Source organism: Cucurbita pepo, chromosome 20, assembly GCF_057944985.1.
Source record: "Cucurbita pepo subsp. pepo isolate OVF chromosome 20, ASM5794498v1, whole genome shotgun sequence".
Classification (NCBI taxonomy): Eukaryota; Viridiplantae; Streptophyta; class Magnoliopsida; order Cucurbitales; family Cucurbitaceae; genus Cucurbita; species Cucurbita pepo.
Genome location: NC_141817.1, coordinates 709,792 through 730,897, shown reverse-complemented (window position 1 = coordinate 730,897; position 21,106 = coordinate 709,792). Strand labels below are relative to the sequence as shown.

Genomic DNA, 21,106 nt, shown 5'->3' with positions numbered 1-21,106 from the left:
TGGATTATGAGATCTCACGTCGGTTAAAAAGAAGAACGAAACATCCCTTATAAGAGTGTTGAAACCTCTTCGTAACATATACGTTTTAAAACTGTGAGGCTGACGACAATACGGAATAGACCGTCCTTACCGGGTGGAAAAGTTCAAAGTCTCCGCAGGTCTCCCCATCAATTTCTCTCATAAATGAATGTTCAAACAAAACATTTGACTCATTCAACTTTGGATGAACAAATTGTTGTTTAAACAACTTACTTAGCTGGAGTTCTTGAGAGAGACAGACAGAAGACTGCCACTTTTTGATTTATTTCCCGAAAGCTATGGCAGACAGTGAGTCCCCTGTTTCTTCCAAAAATCACTCTTCATGGATAACTTCATATGTGTTCATAATCAAACTGAGTCTCCCTCTCTGTTCTCTTCCATTTATCCTTTCTTTGTTCACAACCCCAACAAAATGAAATCCTTCTTCTTCTTCTTCTTCCTCTTCACGTTTCATCTGTCGCCATGCTTCACCGACAACGCCCTCGATGCATTCAAAGATTGCGGTGTGAATTACAATTGTGGAGAATTGGTAAACATCACGTACCCCTTTTGGGGGAATAAGAGGCAGAGTTCTTGCGGCCGGAAAGAATTCAAACTCAACTGCAATAACAACCGAACCACCACAACTTACATCAATTCTCTGGAATACAACGTTCTGGAAATCAACCAATCGAATAATATAATGAGGATCGCAAGATCAGACCTCTTCCATAATTACTGCCCACGAAATCAAATCCAAGTGGCGTCTATGGATCACCATCCGTTTGCGTATTCTGCCAGAAATCAGAACATCTCGGTGGGGTATAATTGCTCGGCGGATAACGAATTTCCCATTTCGGAATACAATTTTTCTTGCGGTGGGGAGTGGGAAAGGCGCGGGAGAGTGAACTATGCTTTTGAACCGTCGGCGGCGGTTTATTCAAAGCTTGTGGAGTGTGAAATGAAGATAGAAGTGATGGTTACGATAAAGGAGTTGAAGGAAGGTGTAAAGAACAGGAGGAGCTTGGTGGAGACGGCTGTGAAAGGAGGGTTCGAGGTGGAGTACGAGAATTGGTATAAGGGAGCGTGTGATTCATGCAATGGAAGTGGAGGCAATTGCGGCGGAAATGGGACGTACCCATTTTACTGCATTTGTAGAAACGGCGTTGTAAATCCTTATGCCTGTGATGCCATTGCTGCGCCTCCTCGCCCTCCTCACCCTCCTCAACCTGGTACGCCGCATTCCCCTTCTGTAATGTTCTGTTTTTTAGTGTGTTTTTTTTCCTCATTCTCTTGTAGAACAATCCCGTCTAACCATTTGCTTCCTGATTGCTTACTGTTCCAGAAAACCCAAATGATACATGGAAGAAGGTCGTCATAGGTAAAATCTAACTCCCATTTCGTTCATATTCTCATTTATTCGGGTTATTAACTCATAAAAGTTTGACATAACATGATTTAAATCTTTGTGTCTTTTATTTAATTTCTGTTTGTGGGTGTATGAGTGCGATCGATCTTGTGGGTATCATAGAATTTTGACATAACATGATTTACATATAATGTTCTTGTGTTGAACTTGGTATCTAAATGGAATGCCATGACAGGTGCTGGCTCTGGAATTGGAGGCATTGTGATGATGAGTATAATCTTTTTCATCAGGCTTCGTATGCACAAAAAGAAGCATCAAAACTATTCTTGTGATCGTCCGATGAAGGAGCTTGAGAAAATAGAACATTACATGGCTCTATCTCTTTTCTCTTATCACGAGCTTGTAAAAGCTACAGACAAATTCAACCCAGCTAACGAACTTGGAGATGGTGGCTTTGGCACTGTCTACTATGGTACAAATCACTCCATATTTCTGGTGTTCCATGCAGGCGTATTGTTCTGATTATGTGTTTGTATGTTCTTTGATCCCTCCTCAGGCAAACTCCGAGATGGGCGTGAGGTCGCTGTTAAACGATTGTTTGAAAGTAACTATAGAAAAGTTGAGCAATTCATGAATGAAGTTGAGATCCTAACTCGTTTGCGCCACCCACATCTTGTCACCCTTTATGGATGCACATCTCGACGCTCCCGTGAGCTCTTGTTGGTGTATGAGTTCATTCCGAATGGTACTGTGGCCGATCATCTTCATGGCAACCGAGCAAGATCAGGTGAGCTTCCATGGCTTACAAGGTTGAAGATTGCCATGGAGACTGCAAGTGCTCTGGCTTTTCTCCATGCTTCTGAGACTATCCACCGTGATGTTAAAACCACCAACATTCTCCTTGACAACAATTTCGGTGTTAAAGTCGCTGATTTCGGACTATGTCGCCTTTTTCCTACACAAGCCAGCCATGTTTCAACTGCACCACAAGGCACTCCTGGCTATATTGATCCAGAGTATTATGAGTCTTATCAAGTTACGAACAAAAGCGATGTCTTTAGCTTTGGAGTCGTGTTGGTTGAGCTGATATCTTCAAAGCCTGCAGTTGATATCACTAGGCATAGGCATGAGATTAACCTGTCAACAATGGCTATCAATAAGATCCAGAACGACGAATTACATGACTTCGTAGACCCATCTCTCGGATTTAAAACAGATCAAAGAATACGAAATATGATATGCGGAGTTGCCGAGTTAGCATTTCAATGCCTGCAAAGTGTGAGGGATACAAGACCGTCAATGATGGAAGCTCTAGAAATTCTAAGGAATATAGAGAATCGAAGTTGTGGCACAGGGAAAGCGCCATTAGTGCCAGAATCCCCAGACTCCGTCACTGTGCTTTGGATTAGCAAAACTTCCACACCAAACGGTAGTGGGTGAGCTGTTTATTTGTGGTTACTAGACCCAAATCACTTATTCACAACTGATCAATTATCAGCTTCTATTGTAAGCTCTGTTTTGTACGATGAGAACGGCTCTGTTTTGTACGATGAGAACGGCTCTGTTTTGTACGATGAGAAATGCTCTGTTTTGTACGATGAGAAATGCTCTGTTTTGTACGATGAGAAATGCTCTGTTTTGCACGATGAGCACAGCTCTGTTTTGTACGATGAGAGTTACAAATTCTGATGCGATTTGGAAAGGGGAAAGGTTGTGACTGAGAGGGAATTTATAAATCTTTATGTTTTAATTTCAAACATTATCCCCATCCCCTGTTTCTGGGTTTAATTTACCTTCAACACCGCTTCCTGCAAACGACCGGCCGTCGGTGACAGAGGTGGTGGCTATGTCAGAAGGGAGCGCTTATGGCTTACGCATTCCACCGAAACCGACCCTGCTCGGATCTCCGGCAGCAGCTGCTTCTTCATCGACCTCGTATATGGGGGAAAACTGAAGGAAATTGCAAAAACAAGGGACGTTAGCAGTATGAATGACGATGGTCAATAATTGCGGAAAGCGGCGGGTCGGAAGCGATGAACAACAAATCAATAATTAGGTGGGTTTAGTAACATTAAAATATTATTTATGAAACAAATTTTGTAGTGTGAACGCAAGGAATGTAACTTTTCTAAAAAAGGAATAATTATATTTTGAAAAAGAAAAAGAAAAGTAATAAAGCGTGCAGTGAGGGATGACTGGAAAGTTTGAAAATTAGGAATAAAAAATTCGGAAATAAATAAATAGATCGGTAAAAGAAAAGATTTATTTTGTTTATTTGCTTAAGAATGTGATTTAGAGCTGACGATATCGTGCTGACATCAGCATAACTGTTGTAACCGTCGCCGCCATTATAATACAGGTAACCCAAACCGGAGATAACTGATTGCTTTTTCCAACCAAATGTGGCGAATATTCGTATCCTTTCTAGAACCAGGGAAGGTGGGACCTTCACTTTTTTTTTTTTTTTATATAAAAATTTTATTTTATATTTATTTAGTTATTTAAAAGGTCTCGTGTCAAAATAACATCATCTTGTTAGTTATATATTCATGATCTTTCATTTAATTAGTTCATGTAAGACTCCAACGATTCTCAACATATATGTTCGGGATTGCAACTGCATGTACGACATAAGGTTTTTTGTGACGGTTTTGGTTGTCTATTTGACATACATTATCCACATCAATATTCTTTGTACTATTATCTACATTTCCGATAATTTTCGTGTTTATATCACCGTCTCAACATATCAACACTCGTTCAATAACTATTTTAGGTATAATATTAATGTGTTAGCATCAATACAACATACCAAAATCAAGGATATCAACCTTATATTACAACTCCCTCCAAAATCACTGATTTGAGGTATCCATAGACATTTATATCACATATTTTTAGCAGTAAATCAAGTATATCATCGTTGTATATAACAGCTCATTCATCATTGATTTGAAGTATGCATAAACATCCATATATCATATATTTTAGTAGTAAATCAAGTATATCAACATTATATTACAGCTCGATCATTATTGATTTGAGGAATGCATGAACATTCATATATCACATATTTTAGTAGTAAATCAAGTATATCAACATTATATTACAAATCGATCATTATTGATTTGAGGTATGCATGAACATTCATATATCACATATTTTATTAGTAAATCAAGTATATGAACATTATATTACATCTCGCTCATTATCAATTTGAGGCAGGTATGAACATTCATAGATCACATATTTTTAGTAGTAAATCAAGTATACCAATACTATATTATAATTTGTTCATCATTGATTTGAGCCATACATGAACATTATCATCGACTTGAGGCACGCATAAGCATATATGAATCACATATTTTAGTAGTATATCAAGAATATCTAGTAAAAAGTGGATAGTATACCATATTAGTAAGTTGACATATGTTTAATATATCAATTTTACACCTTAAATAAAGTATATTAGTAAATTATTGAGAAGGGTATGATATAAAAATATAAAATATCATAAATATTAAATTTGAATATTTGGTATATAAATGATGAAATTGATATTCCAATTTTTGAGAAGTTTGTTAAGAGTATTAATTTATTGTTAACATTTTCGTTTAAAAGATTACGTTTATTAAATATCATAGTGTATCAATAAGTTGATATACCTAATATCTTTTATCAATTATTCTTTCCTGGGTTATCATTCACATTTTCTTCTTTAATCCTTCATAATTATGCAATATATATATATATATATTAATAAATTAAAATATATTTAGTAACAAATATACTTTAAAATAGTAAATTTACTTTTATCATTATTTTTATGTTTATTAAAAATATATAAATAGTGGCTTTGGGAATATTTTTACCTTTTGTTTTATGAACTTTTAGTTAAAACATGTTTTTTTTTTTTTTTTTTTTTTTTCATTTTTCATTTTTTTTAAAATCGTTTTTTAGTTTCAAAATATTAGCGAGGGAAAGAGAATTTAAGATTTAGTGTTTAGGGTTGAAGTGGAAAAAGAATGGTACAGTAAAAGAGAAAAATCCACAGCTGACGTGGAAAAAGAATGGTACAGTAAAAGAGAAAAATCCACAGCTGACGTGGAAAAAGAATGGTACAGTAAAAGAGAAAAATCCACGGATGACGTGGAAAAAGAATGGTACAGTAAAGCATACTCTTAGTTTAATTTTTATTTAGTTTATGTTACTCATCTTACCGTTAATTACTTTTATCAAGATTTAATTAGTATTTTAGATTCCATTATTTTTTTATTTAGTTTATCGTTAATTACTTTTATGAAGTTTTGATTAATATTTTAGATTCCATTAATTATTTTAATTTTTTTTAAGGCTATACCATAGCCCCTGATTTGTAATATGGTCCTTTTGGGCAAGGTATTATGTCAATTTGAAGTTATCCTTCGTTCCCGAAATATTCTCCAATTGTTTATGGTCGTTGATGACAGCTGTCATACAAATCCTCTGCATGAGAGAGAGATAAAGTAAGATTATAAATAATATTTTATTTATTAAATTATGTTCGAATTACCTCATAGATAAAACATCAATTATCGCTTTGGCATTAATTCAATGTCCAAATATACAAATAGAAAATAGAAATACGAAAACAAATTAATATGAGTGTATTAATTATAATTTGGTAACCAAGACGTCGCGCCTACCCATAATTAGAAGGAAAACTTGTAGAAATAAACCGATCTAAATTGGAATTCCAATCTCGAAATTCAACTTCTTCACTCATCGACTCGCAACTTCGAAACAATGATTTTTTAACTATATGATCGCAGTCTTCTTCATTTCCAATCCCCTCATTCCCTATCAATAATCCAACAAAATTAAAAATAATAATTAAAATTTTAAAACTTAAAAATTAAAAATTAAACTAAAATTTCATCAAAATCTACCTTGTGTTATTAGGGGAGGTTCTCTAAAATTGCCTTCAAAGTCTTGTAACGAATGCCAGTTATCGAACGCTTGTCTACTCAAATTCATCAAATACTCCTGTATTACACGAAATTTCTTTTTTTAAGAGGAAGTTTATTAAGTAATGAAATTGTTATCAAACGAGATGAGAAAACATACCTGGGGGATATTAGGAAGGTCTCGAGATGAATAGATTTGGTCATCGATCATGGCTCTTACGACTTCGCAAATAGGATTCAAGATCAGCAGGACATTATGTGCACGGAACATATACACCTTGTTTCCCAATTCACAAGTCTGCGCATGTTTCACCGTTGCTTTCCACATCCTTTCTGACATTCCTACCCCTAAAATCTAAATCCATACAAAAAAAAAAAAAAAAAATCAAAGCGTTAATTATAATTAATTGTTTTATTGAAAAGGGTAAGATGGGGAATATTTACCCTTCTTAGCTTTTGTGGGTCAATAGTGAAGAGTTTTAAGAATTCTTGAACTGTCTTGATATTGTAATTGCTTAATTTCTTGTGGAAGACTCCCTCTTTTCCTATCTTCTCCAGCCTCCAAACTTCGTCATGCAGCATTGGTGGATAATGCTTCTTGTACACTTAAATTACCAAAATACCTCAATATTAATTTTTTTTTTTTAAATATATTTTTTTTTTTGAAAGAATTGTAATGCTTACATTCTCCGCGGTGATCCTTGACAACAAACGGTTCGGTTATGGCTTCCCGGATCCGGGGGCGATTCTTATCAGAATCCGACCCGTCAACAATTCGGGCACCCAGCCGGAATTTCCGGCTCCGAATCCAACTTGAGTTATCGGTGAATTCAATGTCACCGATGGTTGCAGCGCGGTCGCGGAGAGTTATGTTCATTTCGCCGTGAAGCAGCGGCCTCTTTCCAGACCTCTCCTTCACAATGCTGGCATTGAATTCCTCCGCCGTCCAGTCCTGTTTATCGCCGCTTGCAAAGTCGCCATCCAGTACCACAATTTCAATTTTCATGGCCGAATATACCTGAAATGCCGGATTATCCGCGCCGGCCTCGACGGCGATCCGGAGTGGCTGACTTTCAACATCCGTAATTTTACTTCCAGTAAAAATGGTAGAAGGAAGATTATTCACAAAATACAATAAGAAACTGGAAGGCTCGAGAGCCTGAATCCTCAACGAAGATGCCCTAGGTAACAACCTTGAATATCGCAATAAACACCGATCAACTTCCTCATTCACCTGTAAAGTTAAAATTCATCACAAATTAAACAAAAGCCCTAAATCAATTTACAAATCCAAAATGATTCATATATACAAAGTACAAACCACTCGTCTAAGCAAGGGCTCCAATGCTTTCAACAAATGATTTTGGGAATTAACCATAACCACGTCCCCGATTATCCTACGGAAATTACAACACAAATAATCAGAAATCAAATGTAGAATTACAATTTACAGCTCCATTTATGGATCCATTCCGAACAACTTACGACGCAAACGTCAGACGCGGGCGCCTCTTCTCAAGAGGCTGTTCTAAACACGGCTCTGTTTGGCAGAACAATCTCTTGGGCGACATTTCTTGAATGGAAAAGTGTGATAAAGATGAGTTGAGGAGCGTTGGAAGCGTGATAAAGATTAAAGAATCCAAGAAATTTATAACCCGATGGTGGAATAAATAAATTGGTAATATAATAAAAGGTTGGGAGACAGATGTGAAAGCATGAATAGAAACTGAAAAAATGTGAGTATATAATAATGAGAAGTAATTTCCGAGAAAGTGCTCAGAAATTTCATTCCAAAGAGAGCGAGAGAATATTGAATTGAAAGACTTTGGTGTCAACTTACGGAAAGTCGACTCCGGCTCGTTGTTTGAGTCTTTATTATTTGTATTTGTTTTATGATATCTATGCTGCTTGCTTGCTTGCTTGCATGCTTGGATATTAAATTTTAATACCCATTTCTTCAAATTAGATATCAACTACTGTCCTACTTGGGTTGTGTGTAATTCTCAAACTTGAGAAATTTCTAAGAAATTTCTTCCTTCCATATCATGTCTTCTTTTATTTTTAACACCTAATTCCCTATCATAATTCTCTATCATTATTGTTTGGACCAGTCCAAAGCTTAAATGTCTTAATCAATTGGTTTTATAAGTCAGTTGTTATATATATATACACACTAACTTCACTCACCTCCGCTCAACATTTTATATGTGAATAATCTTAAAATTTTAATTTCATTAAAAATTATTTTATTAAAAATTATTGAAGAAGGTTGTTAGGATGTGGCTATATATATATAATTAGTAAAAGTGAGAACCTCAATAAACCAAGATAATTTTTTAAATATAAAATTAAATAAAAGTTTTAAAAAATTAAAAAAAATTAAATTTAAGCAAAATAAAATATGACTTTTGAGATAGAGAATAAGTGTATTTTTACCTAATTAAGGTATTAAAAAAAATTGAAAGATTCAAATAAACGTGTCATATAAGTTTCTAGATTTATATATTTTATTTAGTCTTTAAATGGTCTTTTTTTTTTTTTTTTTTTTTTTTTTTTTTTTTAAATTGACATGGAAAAAGGTGTATAAATATTCTGTTTCTCTCTCCTTCAGAGTGGAGAAGTTATTTACTTTATAAAGTTATATATAACATTTGTAATACATTTTTAGACGCTAACGTACATATGACTGACGAAAAATTAATGTTTTATTTATTTATTTATTTATTTTGCTTAGTTGGCAATCTCGGTTTCTTTCCTTACTTCTTCTTCCCTATCAAGGAATTGATCCATAATTCTCATTTAGTTCATAACTGTTTTTATTCATATTCTCATCCTTTATAATTGTTTTGGTTCATATTTTTATTTATTTGATCAATATTATTATGTTTGTATAAAGATTTGTTAGCATTGTTTTGAGATGTGAAGTTTGTCATTTTATTTTTGACTAGAGATAATTGGGAGTAATTTCGTTGAGAGATTTTGTAATGTGAGTGGGTTGGAGATACCATTGTTAATAAACATTTTGGTTATAGTGATTGGCTACCACCCGAAAAATTTATTCTCTTCAAACTACGAAATTTTTTGTGTCTCTTTGTTTAATTTCTGTTTGTAGGTGTGTGAGTGCGATCTATTTTTCTTCCACTTTTGCTGCTGCCTGCTGCAATTAAGTATTAAAATATTTTAATTGTGGCATTAAGGTACAAAAAAGTGGTATTAGAGGCATTGAAAGGATGTGACGTACAAGTCGTTGGCGTTGGATCTCAGATTATCATCGCTTCAAATTTTAAGTGAACTGCTGATAGTTTATGATTTAACCATGGTGCGCTACATTTAATCCAACAGGTCTTACTTTAAATCTAAAAATATTTAAAATTTCTCAAATTGTGTCCGATGGTGTTGAGATATAATATTTTGAAAATATATTATTTATGAAATATATCTTCCCTATTATATCTTAATATTTTTTTGATTTATAGTATATTTTATTTTATTCTCAATATTTAATTAGTTTAGTTTTGTGAATATCAATAATAACAAACCTTTAATTCCAATTCTATTTCTATTTCTCATTTTTAATAGGACTATTCTTCTCCTGTGGTTGAGTGTGTCCTATGGTTTTTCTGGGGTTTTCTGGATCTGTTTCCATTTATCTTTTGTTCTACTGATAATATTGGGAATGATCGGGCTGAACCCAAAAACTCATCGGAGATGTGGTTTCCGACCAGATTCACTCTTCGACGGCGACAGCTTGGTACACAATCTCTTCACTCTGCGTTTTCTCCGTTATAATTGTGAGATATAAGTTTGAAATTTTGTGGGTATAGTTATCAACCCATATTTGCATAATCAGTATTTTAACCATAATTATGTTTAGAAAGAAATATTCAAATTCAAAATTTGAATAATGTGAAGGTGGATAAATAAGATAAAGTATTGTTCAACTACTTACCCAATTGGACTGTGTGCAAGGCTAAATATAAAGTTTGAGAAATTTCTAAGAAGTTTCTTTGTTTGAGGCAAAAAATTTGTTATTTGTTGCTTTGGTTTCAAGAAATGATACATAATTTTGGATATCCTCCCTGATCATTTCTTGGTCCATGCATAAATGCTTTAGAAATAGACCGCAATGATTGACTCGAGGATTGGTAACTTGTCCAATTTAATTTGATTTGGTACAAGTGAATATCCTCCCTAATCACTTCTTGGTCTATGCATAAATGCTTTATTGGATAATAACATTAAGATCGGTGCTCTGGATCACTTAAGAGGGTGTGAAAGAAAATACAAACATCTTGAATATGTCACATTTGAGCTTGCTGAAAAATTTGCAGATACTTATAATGTATTCTTGATATTGGATGATCGGAGGTTGTAAAGGCTTCACTGATTGGTTAGAGTTTGGCTTTAAGTTTAATACTCTCCTTGGACTCTGAGTCCAAGGGAGTATTAAGAATACCAAGATCGATGCTCTGATATTAGGAATACCAAGATCGGTGCTCTTATACCATGTTAAGAATGAGAAATAAAAATAGAATTGGAAAGGTGTATCCTCATTCATATTGATATCCTTAAATAGGATACAAACTAATACAAATGAGAAAAATATAAAATAATTAAATAATGAGAATAAAATAAAATATAGTTTAAATCAAATAAATATTAAGATATAATATTCGAGATATATTCCATAAATAATATATCAAACAGTTTTGACACGAAAAGCATGCAATGGAATGTTGCATGAGTTGCACTGTTTCTTGATGGTCTGTTTGAAAATGTATATGTACGGAGGACTGGGCACGGTGGCTCCTCCGGAGTGGGCGGTGGCGACAGGGGGTACGTCAGGCAAGGATGAGAGAATAAATAGACAGTGATAAAACGACAACTTTAAAAGTGACTGAATTCCAATTTTGTCGAGTTCGTTCCGAGTAAAATTTATAATTTAACTCAAAATTTTTGTTAACCCAGGAGCCATCTCAGAGCCCATCATCCGTCCACGGTCTAGGCGAATCGTCGACCACTGGCGAGACAAGCTTCGGACAGAGGCTACCGGAGACGTTAATGGATTTTAGGGTAAGGAGTCAATTCCTGTGTCAACTTCATCTGTCTCACTAGGGGCAATTGTGCTGTCAGCATGAAGCTTCAGCCCAAACCCACCGGCCGGCACCGCCTCCGCCGCCGGAACGAAAATATAGGAAAAGAAGACCGGTGGTTAGCTGGGTCTTTGTATAAAATAAAAAGTAAAAAATTCCAGTCGGTTTGGCTTATCCGGGACCAAAGACGAGGGGATCCTGTCGGTGTTTGGACATGAAAGAACATTGGAGAAATTAGAGAGGTGGGACCTACAAATCGTAAGTCATAAGTTAGATTTAGGGAGTAATAAAGTATTATAGAAAATTAGTAACTGCGGCTTCCGTCATTCCACGCGCTCTTACAAGTTGTACGCACACCTCTCATCTATATGCCAAGTCAATTAGGAAGTCAAGTCAATGGGAACACGACCGGAGGAGCAATTTCCAGCAGCCCATTTAAAAGCACTTCCCATTAACTTTCTCGCAAACGAATGCTACAGTCTACTCTTTTTGTCCTTTTGTGCCGCTTTTCCGTATTATTAAAATATATTATAATAATTAATTAAGAAATATATGTAATATATTTTAAATATTCCTAATCTATTAATATTTTTCCATTTGATTAGTAGTATATTTTATTTTATTACGAAGATTTAATTAATTTATATCTTCTTTATTTTTAAGTATTAGTTGGTAGCATGTATTTTATTTAAACGGCGAACATTAGTAAAGACTTTAGATTTCACCTATGTTTGTTGTACTTTCGATCCCAATTATATTTCTCATTCTTAATTTGGTATCCGAGCCTAAAGCCAAACTCTAACTCAATCAGTGAAGTCTTTACAGTCGCCGATCATCCATTGTGATAAGTCCAATTGAGTATCACAGCGACCACCAACTACTTCCTGCTTTCAACACCTTCCAAACCATTGTCATTGCTTTTGAACCTTAAGTAACCATTACTAGTCCTCAAGTCACAAATTACAGTCCCTGACTAGTCCATACATCTCCGCAAGTTGCAAGTCTATGAGCCTAGCATTACCACTACTGTCGCAATAGTCCCGCTAGCTTCTATTGGTATCCCACTTGTTTTTCAAATTCAATAACTTTGATATACACCTATTCCGCAAACCTACCATTCCCACTATTCCATCACTTTCCAAAATCTAAACCCACTGTTCCCCAAACTAACTGTGTTTAAGGAAGGATCTTTCAGAGCAGTAAAAGAGAAACAACTGAAGAAAAGTGAGGACGACAGATAGAATTGAGATTTATATCATCCTTCCATAAGATATATCATCCTTTTAAGCCCACATTTCAAGTGTTAATTTCTGGTCTCTATAGGGATTATCTCTGATTGAGCACCGCAAATCATTAAATATTTTTTCCTCTCAACAATAAAATCAATAACATATTCATTATCAAGATGTTTGTGGCGAGCTATCCAGATTGCGTCATCAACAAGTAGCCTCTTAATCTTGATTTGGAACTTGAATTGGCTACATATATTCTCAATCATTCTATTAGACCTGTACTAGACCGAGAACTGTGCTTGGCAAACTGTTCTCGATCATTCAATATCAAAAATACGTTATAAGCATCTTCAAATTTCTCACCAAGCTCAAAGGTGACATATTCAAGATTTTCGTATTTTCTTTCACCACCTCTCAAGTGATCCAGTGTACTGATCTTGATGTTATTATCCAACTTCAAAACTTCAGATGTTTATTTAACACATCATTATTATATTCATCACTCTGATCAACTTGGGTATTCTTTTTGTCCCCATCAAATTAAATGGACAAATTACCAAAATCTGTAAATCATCTATGTATAAATCAAGAAGTAGTTCTTCGGTTCTGAGATACATAAAAGGATGTTTATTTCTGAGTTTCTCATCTTTTTAGAAAATTCAATAATTTCTTGAGAAGTCTAAAAAGCAAATCAATCAAAGACGATCTATTTTTTGTTTTGCATCTTTCTTGGAAATTCAATAATTTCTTAAAAATCTAAAAAGAAAACCATGTGAAGACAAGTTGAGTGTTATTGACCTACACGTTACAAGTTGAGGGGTAGTATTAAAATATATTATAATAATTAGTTATGGAATATATCTTTAGTTATGAAATATATCTTAGATATTCATAATCAATTAATATTTTTTGGTTTATGATTTGATTAGTAGTATATTTTATTTTATTATCCAGATTTAGTTAGTTTATTCTATTTAAGAACATTAATGAAAACTTAGACTTTAGATCCGACTTTTGATCCCACCTATGTTTGTTGCACTTTCGATCCCAATTCTATTTCTCATTCTTAACACGTATCCTTTCCGGAAGCCCCGACCATGACACTGTCACTCTCGAACCCAGTCGGGGTGTGAGGTGCCTACTTTGATTAGTCAGTTCAAGCCAACATCCTAGTCTGATATCTATGAAAGAATATTTAAAAGGTAGTCCCACTACGTCTAATTGTAAGAAACATCCTCCCTATGCGTCCAAAGGCCTTTTAGTAAATGAAAAGCTCCCGAAAACTTCTTCTCCCACGACCCTATGTTCATCATCGTTGCCATCTAGTGAGTGCACTTCCGAATTGCAGTTCGGCCCGCAATGCTTTTAAAACAGGGGGAGATTCTTCTGGGCTGCCACCTCCTTCGTCGCCGTCGAACCACTGGGAGCCTTTCTGCCACTAGGCTTTGGTCAATGTGGGCTCATGTTAGGTCTGTAGTGGCGGCAGCCCAAAAAGCCAGGTAAGTCGTAGGCCTTAACGAAGATATGGGCCGAACCCATGAGAGAAGTTGGGCCTGTAAAGGCGGCAGTCGAAAGAGCCCGGTAAGTCCTAGGGCTTGACGAAGATATGAGCCGAGCCCATGAGAGAGTTGGGCGTCAAGTGGCGGCAGCCCAAAAAGCCCAGAAAATCGTCGACCATGACGAAGATATGGGCCGAGTCCATGAGAGATATTGGGCCTGTAGTGGCGGCAGCCCAAACAACCCGGTAAGTTGTAGGCCTTGATGAAGATATGGGCCGAGCCCATGAGAGATGTTGGGTCTTGAGTGGCGGCAGCCCAAATCGCCGGGGAAGTCGTCGGCCTTGACAACGATATGGGCCGAGCCCATGAAAGAAGTTGGGCCTCAAGTGGCGGGAGCCCAAAAGCCCGGTAAGTCGTCCGCCTTGACGAAGATATGGGCCGAGCCCATGAGAGATTTTGGGCTTTATGCGGCGGCAATCCAAACAGCCCAGGAAGTCGTCGGCCTTGACGAAGATATAGGCCGAGCCCATGAAAGATTTTGGGCCTCGAGTGGCGGCAGCCCAAACAGCACGGGAAGTCGTCGTCCTTGACAAAGATATGGGCCGAGCCCGTGAAATATTTTGGGCCTCAAGTGGCGGCAGCCCAAGTAGCCCGGGAAGTCGTTGGACTTGACGAAGATATGGGCCGAGCCCATGAGAGAACTGTAGACGGTCTCCCGTTTGTGAATGTGGGCTTCATATCGGGCCTGAATGTGTGCTTTATATTGGGTCTGTAGTGGCGGCCATCCCGAACAGCCCGTAAGTCGTAGGCCTTGACGGAATTTATTGGCGGAGCCCTCGAGAGAAGTTGGGCCGGTGTGTGCGGTAGCCCAAACAGCCTGGTAAGTCGTAGGGATTGACGAAGGTATGGGCCCAGCCCATGAGAGAAGTGTAGACGGTCTGCCCTTTGGTGAATCTGGGCTTCATATTGGGCCGGTAGTGGCGGCAGCCCAAACAACCCGGTATGTCATGACGGTAGTTGTGGCCTTGATGTTGGGCTTGTTGTGCCTGTAGTGACGGCATCCGAGACAGCCTAGTTGTGGGCCTGTTGTGGCGGCAGCCCAAACAGCCCATTAAGTCATAGGCCTTGGCGAAGAGATGGGTTGAGCCCATGAGATAATGTAGACGGTCTGCCCCCACTCAAAATACCCCTTAGGGTTAATTTTGACTTTTCATTTATATGTTTTTGGATCCCGAGAAATTTATAAACATTTTCTTTCTTTTTTCTTTTTTATTTTTTCTGTCGCATCTTGAAATTCAATCTCTAAGATATTCAATAAAATTCCTCAAATTAAAATTTAAAAATAAAAAAATAAAAGTCGAACTTAAAGAGTAAAAATGGTATTCTAGTTATCAATTTGAATACAGCTGAATGTATAAGATAAATAGATGAAGTGAATTTGTGTAATAGAATTAAACTCCCCAGTTTCTTAGATAGAGAGCTTTGAGCTTTTAAGGTAAAAGAATTTCCCTCATTTAAGGTTAAACCAAACCTTCCAACAGAGATGGCCAAATCTTCAGCAGAGGTTGTAAGGAATCCGGCATGAATTTCCGAGCAAACAGAAAGCATAGGGAAACGGTGTCGTTTCCATTGTAAGTACAATTAAAACCGAACCGCACCTTGCTCAAAAGCTCGACCGAGATTTCCCGCCTCCCAAATCTGCCGGGATGCGGACCGTTTTTCGACCAATCAACCCAAGTAACTGTTCTGTTGGAGTTCCGGTCCGGCAAAACAATATTAACCAACGTAGGAATATAATGCTCGTCCATGTAACACGGCGGCCCGCAATGGTTCCGGAAAACAGGGTAAAATGTTTTGTCAGAGATTATCTCGCCGGCCACCGTTCGATCTACTTCAAACCATTGCGATCCTTTTCGCCAGTCGGCGATCGACACGGTCGGAAACATTTGAGGGTTGTAACGACCGCGGCCAATTTTTCGGGGATCGTCATAGGAAGAAACAAAGGTGTGCTTGGAATTGAGGAGGTAGTTGTAGACAGTGGTGAAGTTGTAGAGAGGAATGCAGGTTTCGGAGAGAAGGATGAATCTTTCATTAGAGAAGTCGAGAAGGGCGTTGGCTAGAAGGCGGCGCTCAGCATCGATCATGGAGGGTCTACCCCATTGCACCGGCTGTTCATTCAAAGTGGAAAACTTCAGAAACTTGTTCAAGAATATAAAGCAAAACAGGCATCACTTATAGTTTTGACAAAGAAAAACTGAGAAATGAGAAAAGAAAGTACAATCACCTGGCTTGGGATTCTTCTTCCATGGAAGACAGAGCCAGGAGGCAGAGAAGAAGAAACATTGTAGGACGGATGGGTGTGCACATAAATTGAAAACAACCTTTCATGGCCTTTGAAGAACATTTCCCACAAAGGAGCTAAAGGCAACGACCCCTTTATCAGAAACATGAAAGCCACTTTTGGCACACGTTCATATGGGAATTCTTTGATCAGTGGAACCATGGATGCTCTCCAGAAGACTTCATCATCTGTCATTCTGTGCATCAGAGGTGGCTCTACATTCGGGTCGAAAAACTCAGGAGACGGCAATGGTACTGGCGGCAACAATGGCGAAGGTGGTTGAGATGGAGGGGGCGACGAGGGAGGTTGTTGTGGTTTGAGAAACAAGAGGGTTGATGGTGAAGATGGAAGGGAAAAGATATTAAATGAGGAGAAGCTGTTGAGGTTCAAACCAATGGCCATTCCAATGGAGAAGCCAATAAGTAAGAAGAGAAAACGGAAGATTTGAGAAAAGTGAGATGGAGAATTGGGGTGCAGCTTGGAGGGTAATGGAGAATACTTGAGCTGATCATTAGCCATTTGGGTTTTGGCTTCTGACTGCTCAGACTCAGAAGGTGACAGAAGAGGAAGATGAAGAACATGAAGAAGATGAAGAAAGTTGGATTAATGAAGAAGTTACTTGAAGCGAAAGTTAGTAAACTATCATGTGCTCTTCTCTGCAAAAGTCTTCTTTTTTGGCTTTGCTCCAAGAAGGGCCATAAAACAAGCATGCATAAAATGCCCCAAACCTAGGATAAACTATTGTATGAAAGAGAGGGGAAACGGAATTTATCGAGAAGAAACTAACAGATAGTGTGAGATCTCACATCGATTGGGGAGGAGAACGAAACAGTCTTTATAAGAGTGAAATCCTCTCCCTACCAGACGCGTTTTAAAAACCTTGAGGAGAAGCTCGAAAGGGAAAGTCAGGACAATATCTGCTAGCCGTGAGAACAAATTATTGGTATGAGGAAGCTCGAAACTTTGATTACAACTCTCAAAAGTCAAAAGTCTTCCTTCCCATTGGATTTCCCATTTCCAAGTGGTTGACTTTAGACGTTTCACTTACACTCTTCCATCATTTTAAGGATTCCCCATGTTCTTTCTTTTGCTTTCCTAGCAGCTCTCAACTCAGGAAACCTCTTTTGGTGTCTTTCATAGTACTCAAGGTAGAACAGACAACATATTTTTAGTATGAATCCCTTTCTTTGTATGTTTAAAGTTATCAAAAAAATGCTTCATATTAATACCAGAAACCAGATAATCCCAAGTGAATCCAAAAGCACCCCCAAACATACACCAAAAAAATGAACAAATTTTTACAGCAGGACTAACCATGGCTCACGAGAATTCGGAAATCAAACCAGTCATCGATGTCGGAATGTTCTGTCGCTATAGAAGGAAATCGGGTATAACTGTCTGTGAAGCCACAGGTAATGAAGCATCTCCACTTTGTTTAGCTTTATGCCTACTGTGCTGTTGGCTACTCATTCGCTTGCCTTTCTTATGAACTTGATCTTTTTTCTCACTTCTCTTTTCATGACTTGATCGTTTGCCTTCTTTTCCATGACGTCGATGCGTTCTTCTCGAACTTGTATCTACCGTATTGGATTGCTCTTCAACATCACCCAAGTTTTCTTTTGATTCAGAAAGATGATCAGCATTCTGTTTCTCCTTTCCTTTTCTCCTGCTAGAGGGTTTGGAAGATTGGTTTGTCTGTGAGGAAGTAGGCATTACATCACTACCCACAAGAACATTGCGTACTGCATCGGAAAGCTGTTCATCCTTCGACTGAGGCTTCTTCCTCGTTACGGGCAATTCATCTCCTTCATCCAATCTCACTACCACAGGCCTAGGCTTGGCTGAAGTAGACTTTTTCTTTAATGCGAGTGACCGTTCTGCAAGCTTGACAAGGTGGGCTGCGTCGTCATCCAGATGATCTTGTAACTTGAGTTCATTGGCCGGTGGATAATCGTTAGAGGCATCATCAGTCTTATCTGATGGAAGATAATACAGTCCATGGCGCTTACGATGTTCGGAGAGAAGAGATGTGGTTGCGTTTGAGGGTTCAGACTCTTGCTGGCTCCGTTGCGATAATATAGACGAACCAACCCTCTCCTCATAGAGAGAACTTCCAAAAGAAAAGGAGCTTTCTGGTAGCTGAGTATCACTACATATCATTTCCAAGTCATCAAGATTCTCCTTGAATATCAATCCTTCAGGAATTGGAACTCTTTCTTGAGCATTTATTGAGATTGGGCCAAAGTCATCGGAGAAAGCATCAAGAACCAGTTCAACTATTTTGGAGATTTCAGCAAGTTTCATTTCTGAACTCCCATCAGGAATCTGTTGTCTAATTAGCTCAATAAAATTGAGCAAGTTTCTAGACCTCTCAAGCAATTCAACATCATGGCTCCACGTTAAAGGACCCAAAGAAAACTGAATAAAATCCAACAACTCAACTATCGATCCAATAGACGAACCATTATCCTCCAACGATGCAGACGTACAAGTCTGGACACGAGACAGTGTCTCCACCTGTTCACGAAGATTAGAAGCATCTTGGCAATCCCTGGTAGAGATCGATTCTGAATCATTCTCTGTCAAAGTATCAACATACGAAGAGGACTCAACGTATTGCTCTTGAATGTAAGAATTTAAACAAAAAGCCGACACTTTAAACGCTGACTGAACATAAACTGCTCTAACTGATGGTGGCAAGAGATTACAGCGAGGTTGTAACAACGCCTCTAGGAGCTCGAATGGCTTGCCTGAAAACTGCACGTATTCGCCTGACACCCAAGCAGCAGCTGACAGTATCCTATGCATGAAAGGATTACCGAGTAACGCTGGATCAATCAGCAGATCACGGCCAACCATGACAAGAGTAGGCCTAGCATCCTTCACCCTCATACCAATATCTATAAGCTGAGTTTCAATGTCCTCTCCCTTTTGGCAATGTGGGATCCTCGACATTTCTCCAAGAAGCGACACATACCAATCAAAGTCGATAACAATTTCATACACATTTTCACCACACGTAGCTAATATGGACCCAAGAATTTCATTACAGAACTCAGGATCAGATTTAATCGCAATGTTCACCAAAACTCTGCAAATTTCAGCTACATTATTATCATAAACCATAGCCATCACAAGCCGCAAGGACTCAAGTTTAACATTTGGATCCACATCACTTAAAGACTTAATTACAACCTCTTTATTCTCCAAAACAGCCCACGTGTGTTTTGGCACAAGGATTGAAAGAGCATGCAATCCAAGATACTTTAGATTCGGATCATCGTCAACCAAAAATTCTCGAGTTCTCTCAACAGCAAGTTTAACTGCTGATTCAAAGTCAGACAAGCTAGTCACTACAGTCCTAATGCACTCAAACATCAAGGATTTAGCATCTGTTCTTCTCATATGCTCAGTTATAGGTTCAACAATTTTCCTAGCCAGTCTAGGCTCCAATGGAGCAAGATTTTTAAATATCTTCAAGACCTTAATGAGCACCCAATTGTTCTTGCTATCGGCCAAAATCCTATAAAATTCGGGTGCCAATGGAAGGTAAGATCTAGGGTCCTGGGAAGTAAGCTCGCAAAACACCCCAACAACAGCAGACAAAATCCGGGGATCCGAACTATCTAAATTCTCAACCAAACGCTTAAAACACACCCTAACAGCATCTGGGAATTTCCCAAAAACCCTCAAAACCACACTAATTGCCTTCTTTCTAACAAAGGGCTTAGTGCTCGACAATAATGTAAAAATCTCAGGGGTCAAGTCCCGAGCAAGATCGATAGTTGCAATTCTGGACAAACAATCAAGAGCAAGGCTGACCTCGAATTCGTTCGTGCTAGTTAAATCCTTCCGGAGCTGGTTGGTAATGAGGAGGAGAACTGGGGTGGCTTCGTGAAACGATTGGGAGGCAGCGAGGTACCCGATCTTCTTTTGGGCGAAGCGAGAGGCTGACATAACCTCGACGACATGAAAGGCAGCCCAATTCATATCGATACCGTGAAGGGAGCTGAGATAGGAGAGCTTTTGCAGAGCGGTGGACTTAGTTTGAGGGTCCGTAGATTTGATCTCGCGGCGAATCTCGTCCATGGCTTTGGAGATAAAAGCAGACTCTCCGAGGAGTTGGAGGCGGAGGGCTTTGATAAGGTCATCGAGAGTTCGCTGGAAGAGAGTCTCCATGAGAGAGGAACCCGCCATTGATAGAGACGAAACTGCTCACTGTAAGGACTGCGGAGGCAATACCCAGATGAGAATTTGGCTAGAATTTCATGGTTGAAGAGCTGGTAATGAGCTGAAGAACCAGAGATCGGAGGAATGAATTAAATCGATTCCATTCAGTAGAGCTAGATAATTAGTAATGGGAAGTTGTGAATTTCGGGCAGAAAGTGGAAGAAATGAACAAATAATTGCAGGCTTTTCTGCAATAAAATCATGAAATCGGAAGGGACAAGGATCTGGATTTGGGTTTTCGAAGGTTTCTTTCACGTTCAAGTCCAACACAGATGACGGATTGGGCATGTGGGCTTCGCTCCAAAACTGGACTGGACCTGTGGGTCACTAGAGAAGCCAATTTTTAAAAATCTATAATAAATATTTCAATCCATA

The 21,106-nt window shown here is 38.0% G+C and overlaps 4 protein-coding genes across 4 annotated transcripts; 1 reads left to right on the top strand and 3 right to left on the bottom strand.

The window, feature by feature from the left end:
* The first annotated feature begins 216 nt into the window (after window positions 1-216).
* Window positions 217-3,575, top strand: LOC111782595 (LEAF RUST 10 DISEASE-RESISTANCE LOCUS RECEPTOR-LIKE PROTEIN KINASE-like 1.2). The gene is made up of 4 exons (XM_023663374.2): window positions 217-1,250; window positions 1,364-1,399; window positions 1,623-1,859; window positions 1,944-3,575. Exons 1-4 carry the CDS (start codon window positions 362-364, stop codon window positions 2,825-2,827), a joined length of 2,046 nt encoding a protein of 681 aa, XP_023519142.2. The 5' UTR covers window positions 217-361; the 3' UTR covers window positions 2,828-3,575.
* Window positions 3,576-5,896: 2,321 nt separating this feature from the next.
* On the bottom strand, window positions 5,897-8,045 carry LOC111783194 (protein SAR DEFICIENT 1). The gene is made up of 7 exons (XM_023664091.2): window positions 7,822-8,045; window positions 7,658-7,733; window positions 7,021-7,570; window positions 6,781-6,941; window positions 6,497-6,691; window positions 6,319-6,415; window positions 5,897-6,229 (listed from the first exon to the last, which is right to left on the bottom strand). The coding sequence occupies exons 1-7, from the start codon at window positions 7,905-7,907 to the stop codon at window positions 6,072-6,074; spliced, it is 1,323 nt and encodes a 440-aa protein (XP_023519859.2). The 5' UTR covers window positions 7,908-8,045; the 3' UTR covers window positions 5,897-6,071.
* Window positions 8,046-15,511: 7,466 nt separating this feature from the next.
* On the bottom strand, window positions 15,512-17,569 carry LOC111783168 (glycosyltransferase BC10). The gene is made up of 2 exons (XM_023664066.2): window positions 16,445-17,569; window positions 15,512-16,328 (listed from the first exon to the last, which is right to left on the bottom strand). The coding sequence occupies exons 1-2, from the start codon at window positions 17,018-17,020 to the stop codon at window positions 15,681-15,683; spliced, it is 1,224 nt and encodes a 407-aa protein (XP_023519834.2). The 5' UTR covers window positions 17,021-17,569; the 3' UTR covers window positions 15,512-15,680.
* Window positions 17,570-17,751: 182 nt separating this feature from the next.
* On the bottom strand, window positions 17,752-21,063 carry LOC111783167 (AP-3 complex subunit delta-like). The gene has a single exon (XM_023664065.2). It carries the CDS (start codon window positions 20,696-20,698, stop codon window positions 17,873-17,875), a length of 2,826 nt encoding a protein of 941 aa, XP_023519833.2. The 5' UTR covers window positions 20,699-21,063; the 3' UTR covers window positions 17,752-17,872.
* Between the last annotated feature and the right edge of the window lie 43 nt (window positions 21,064-21,106).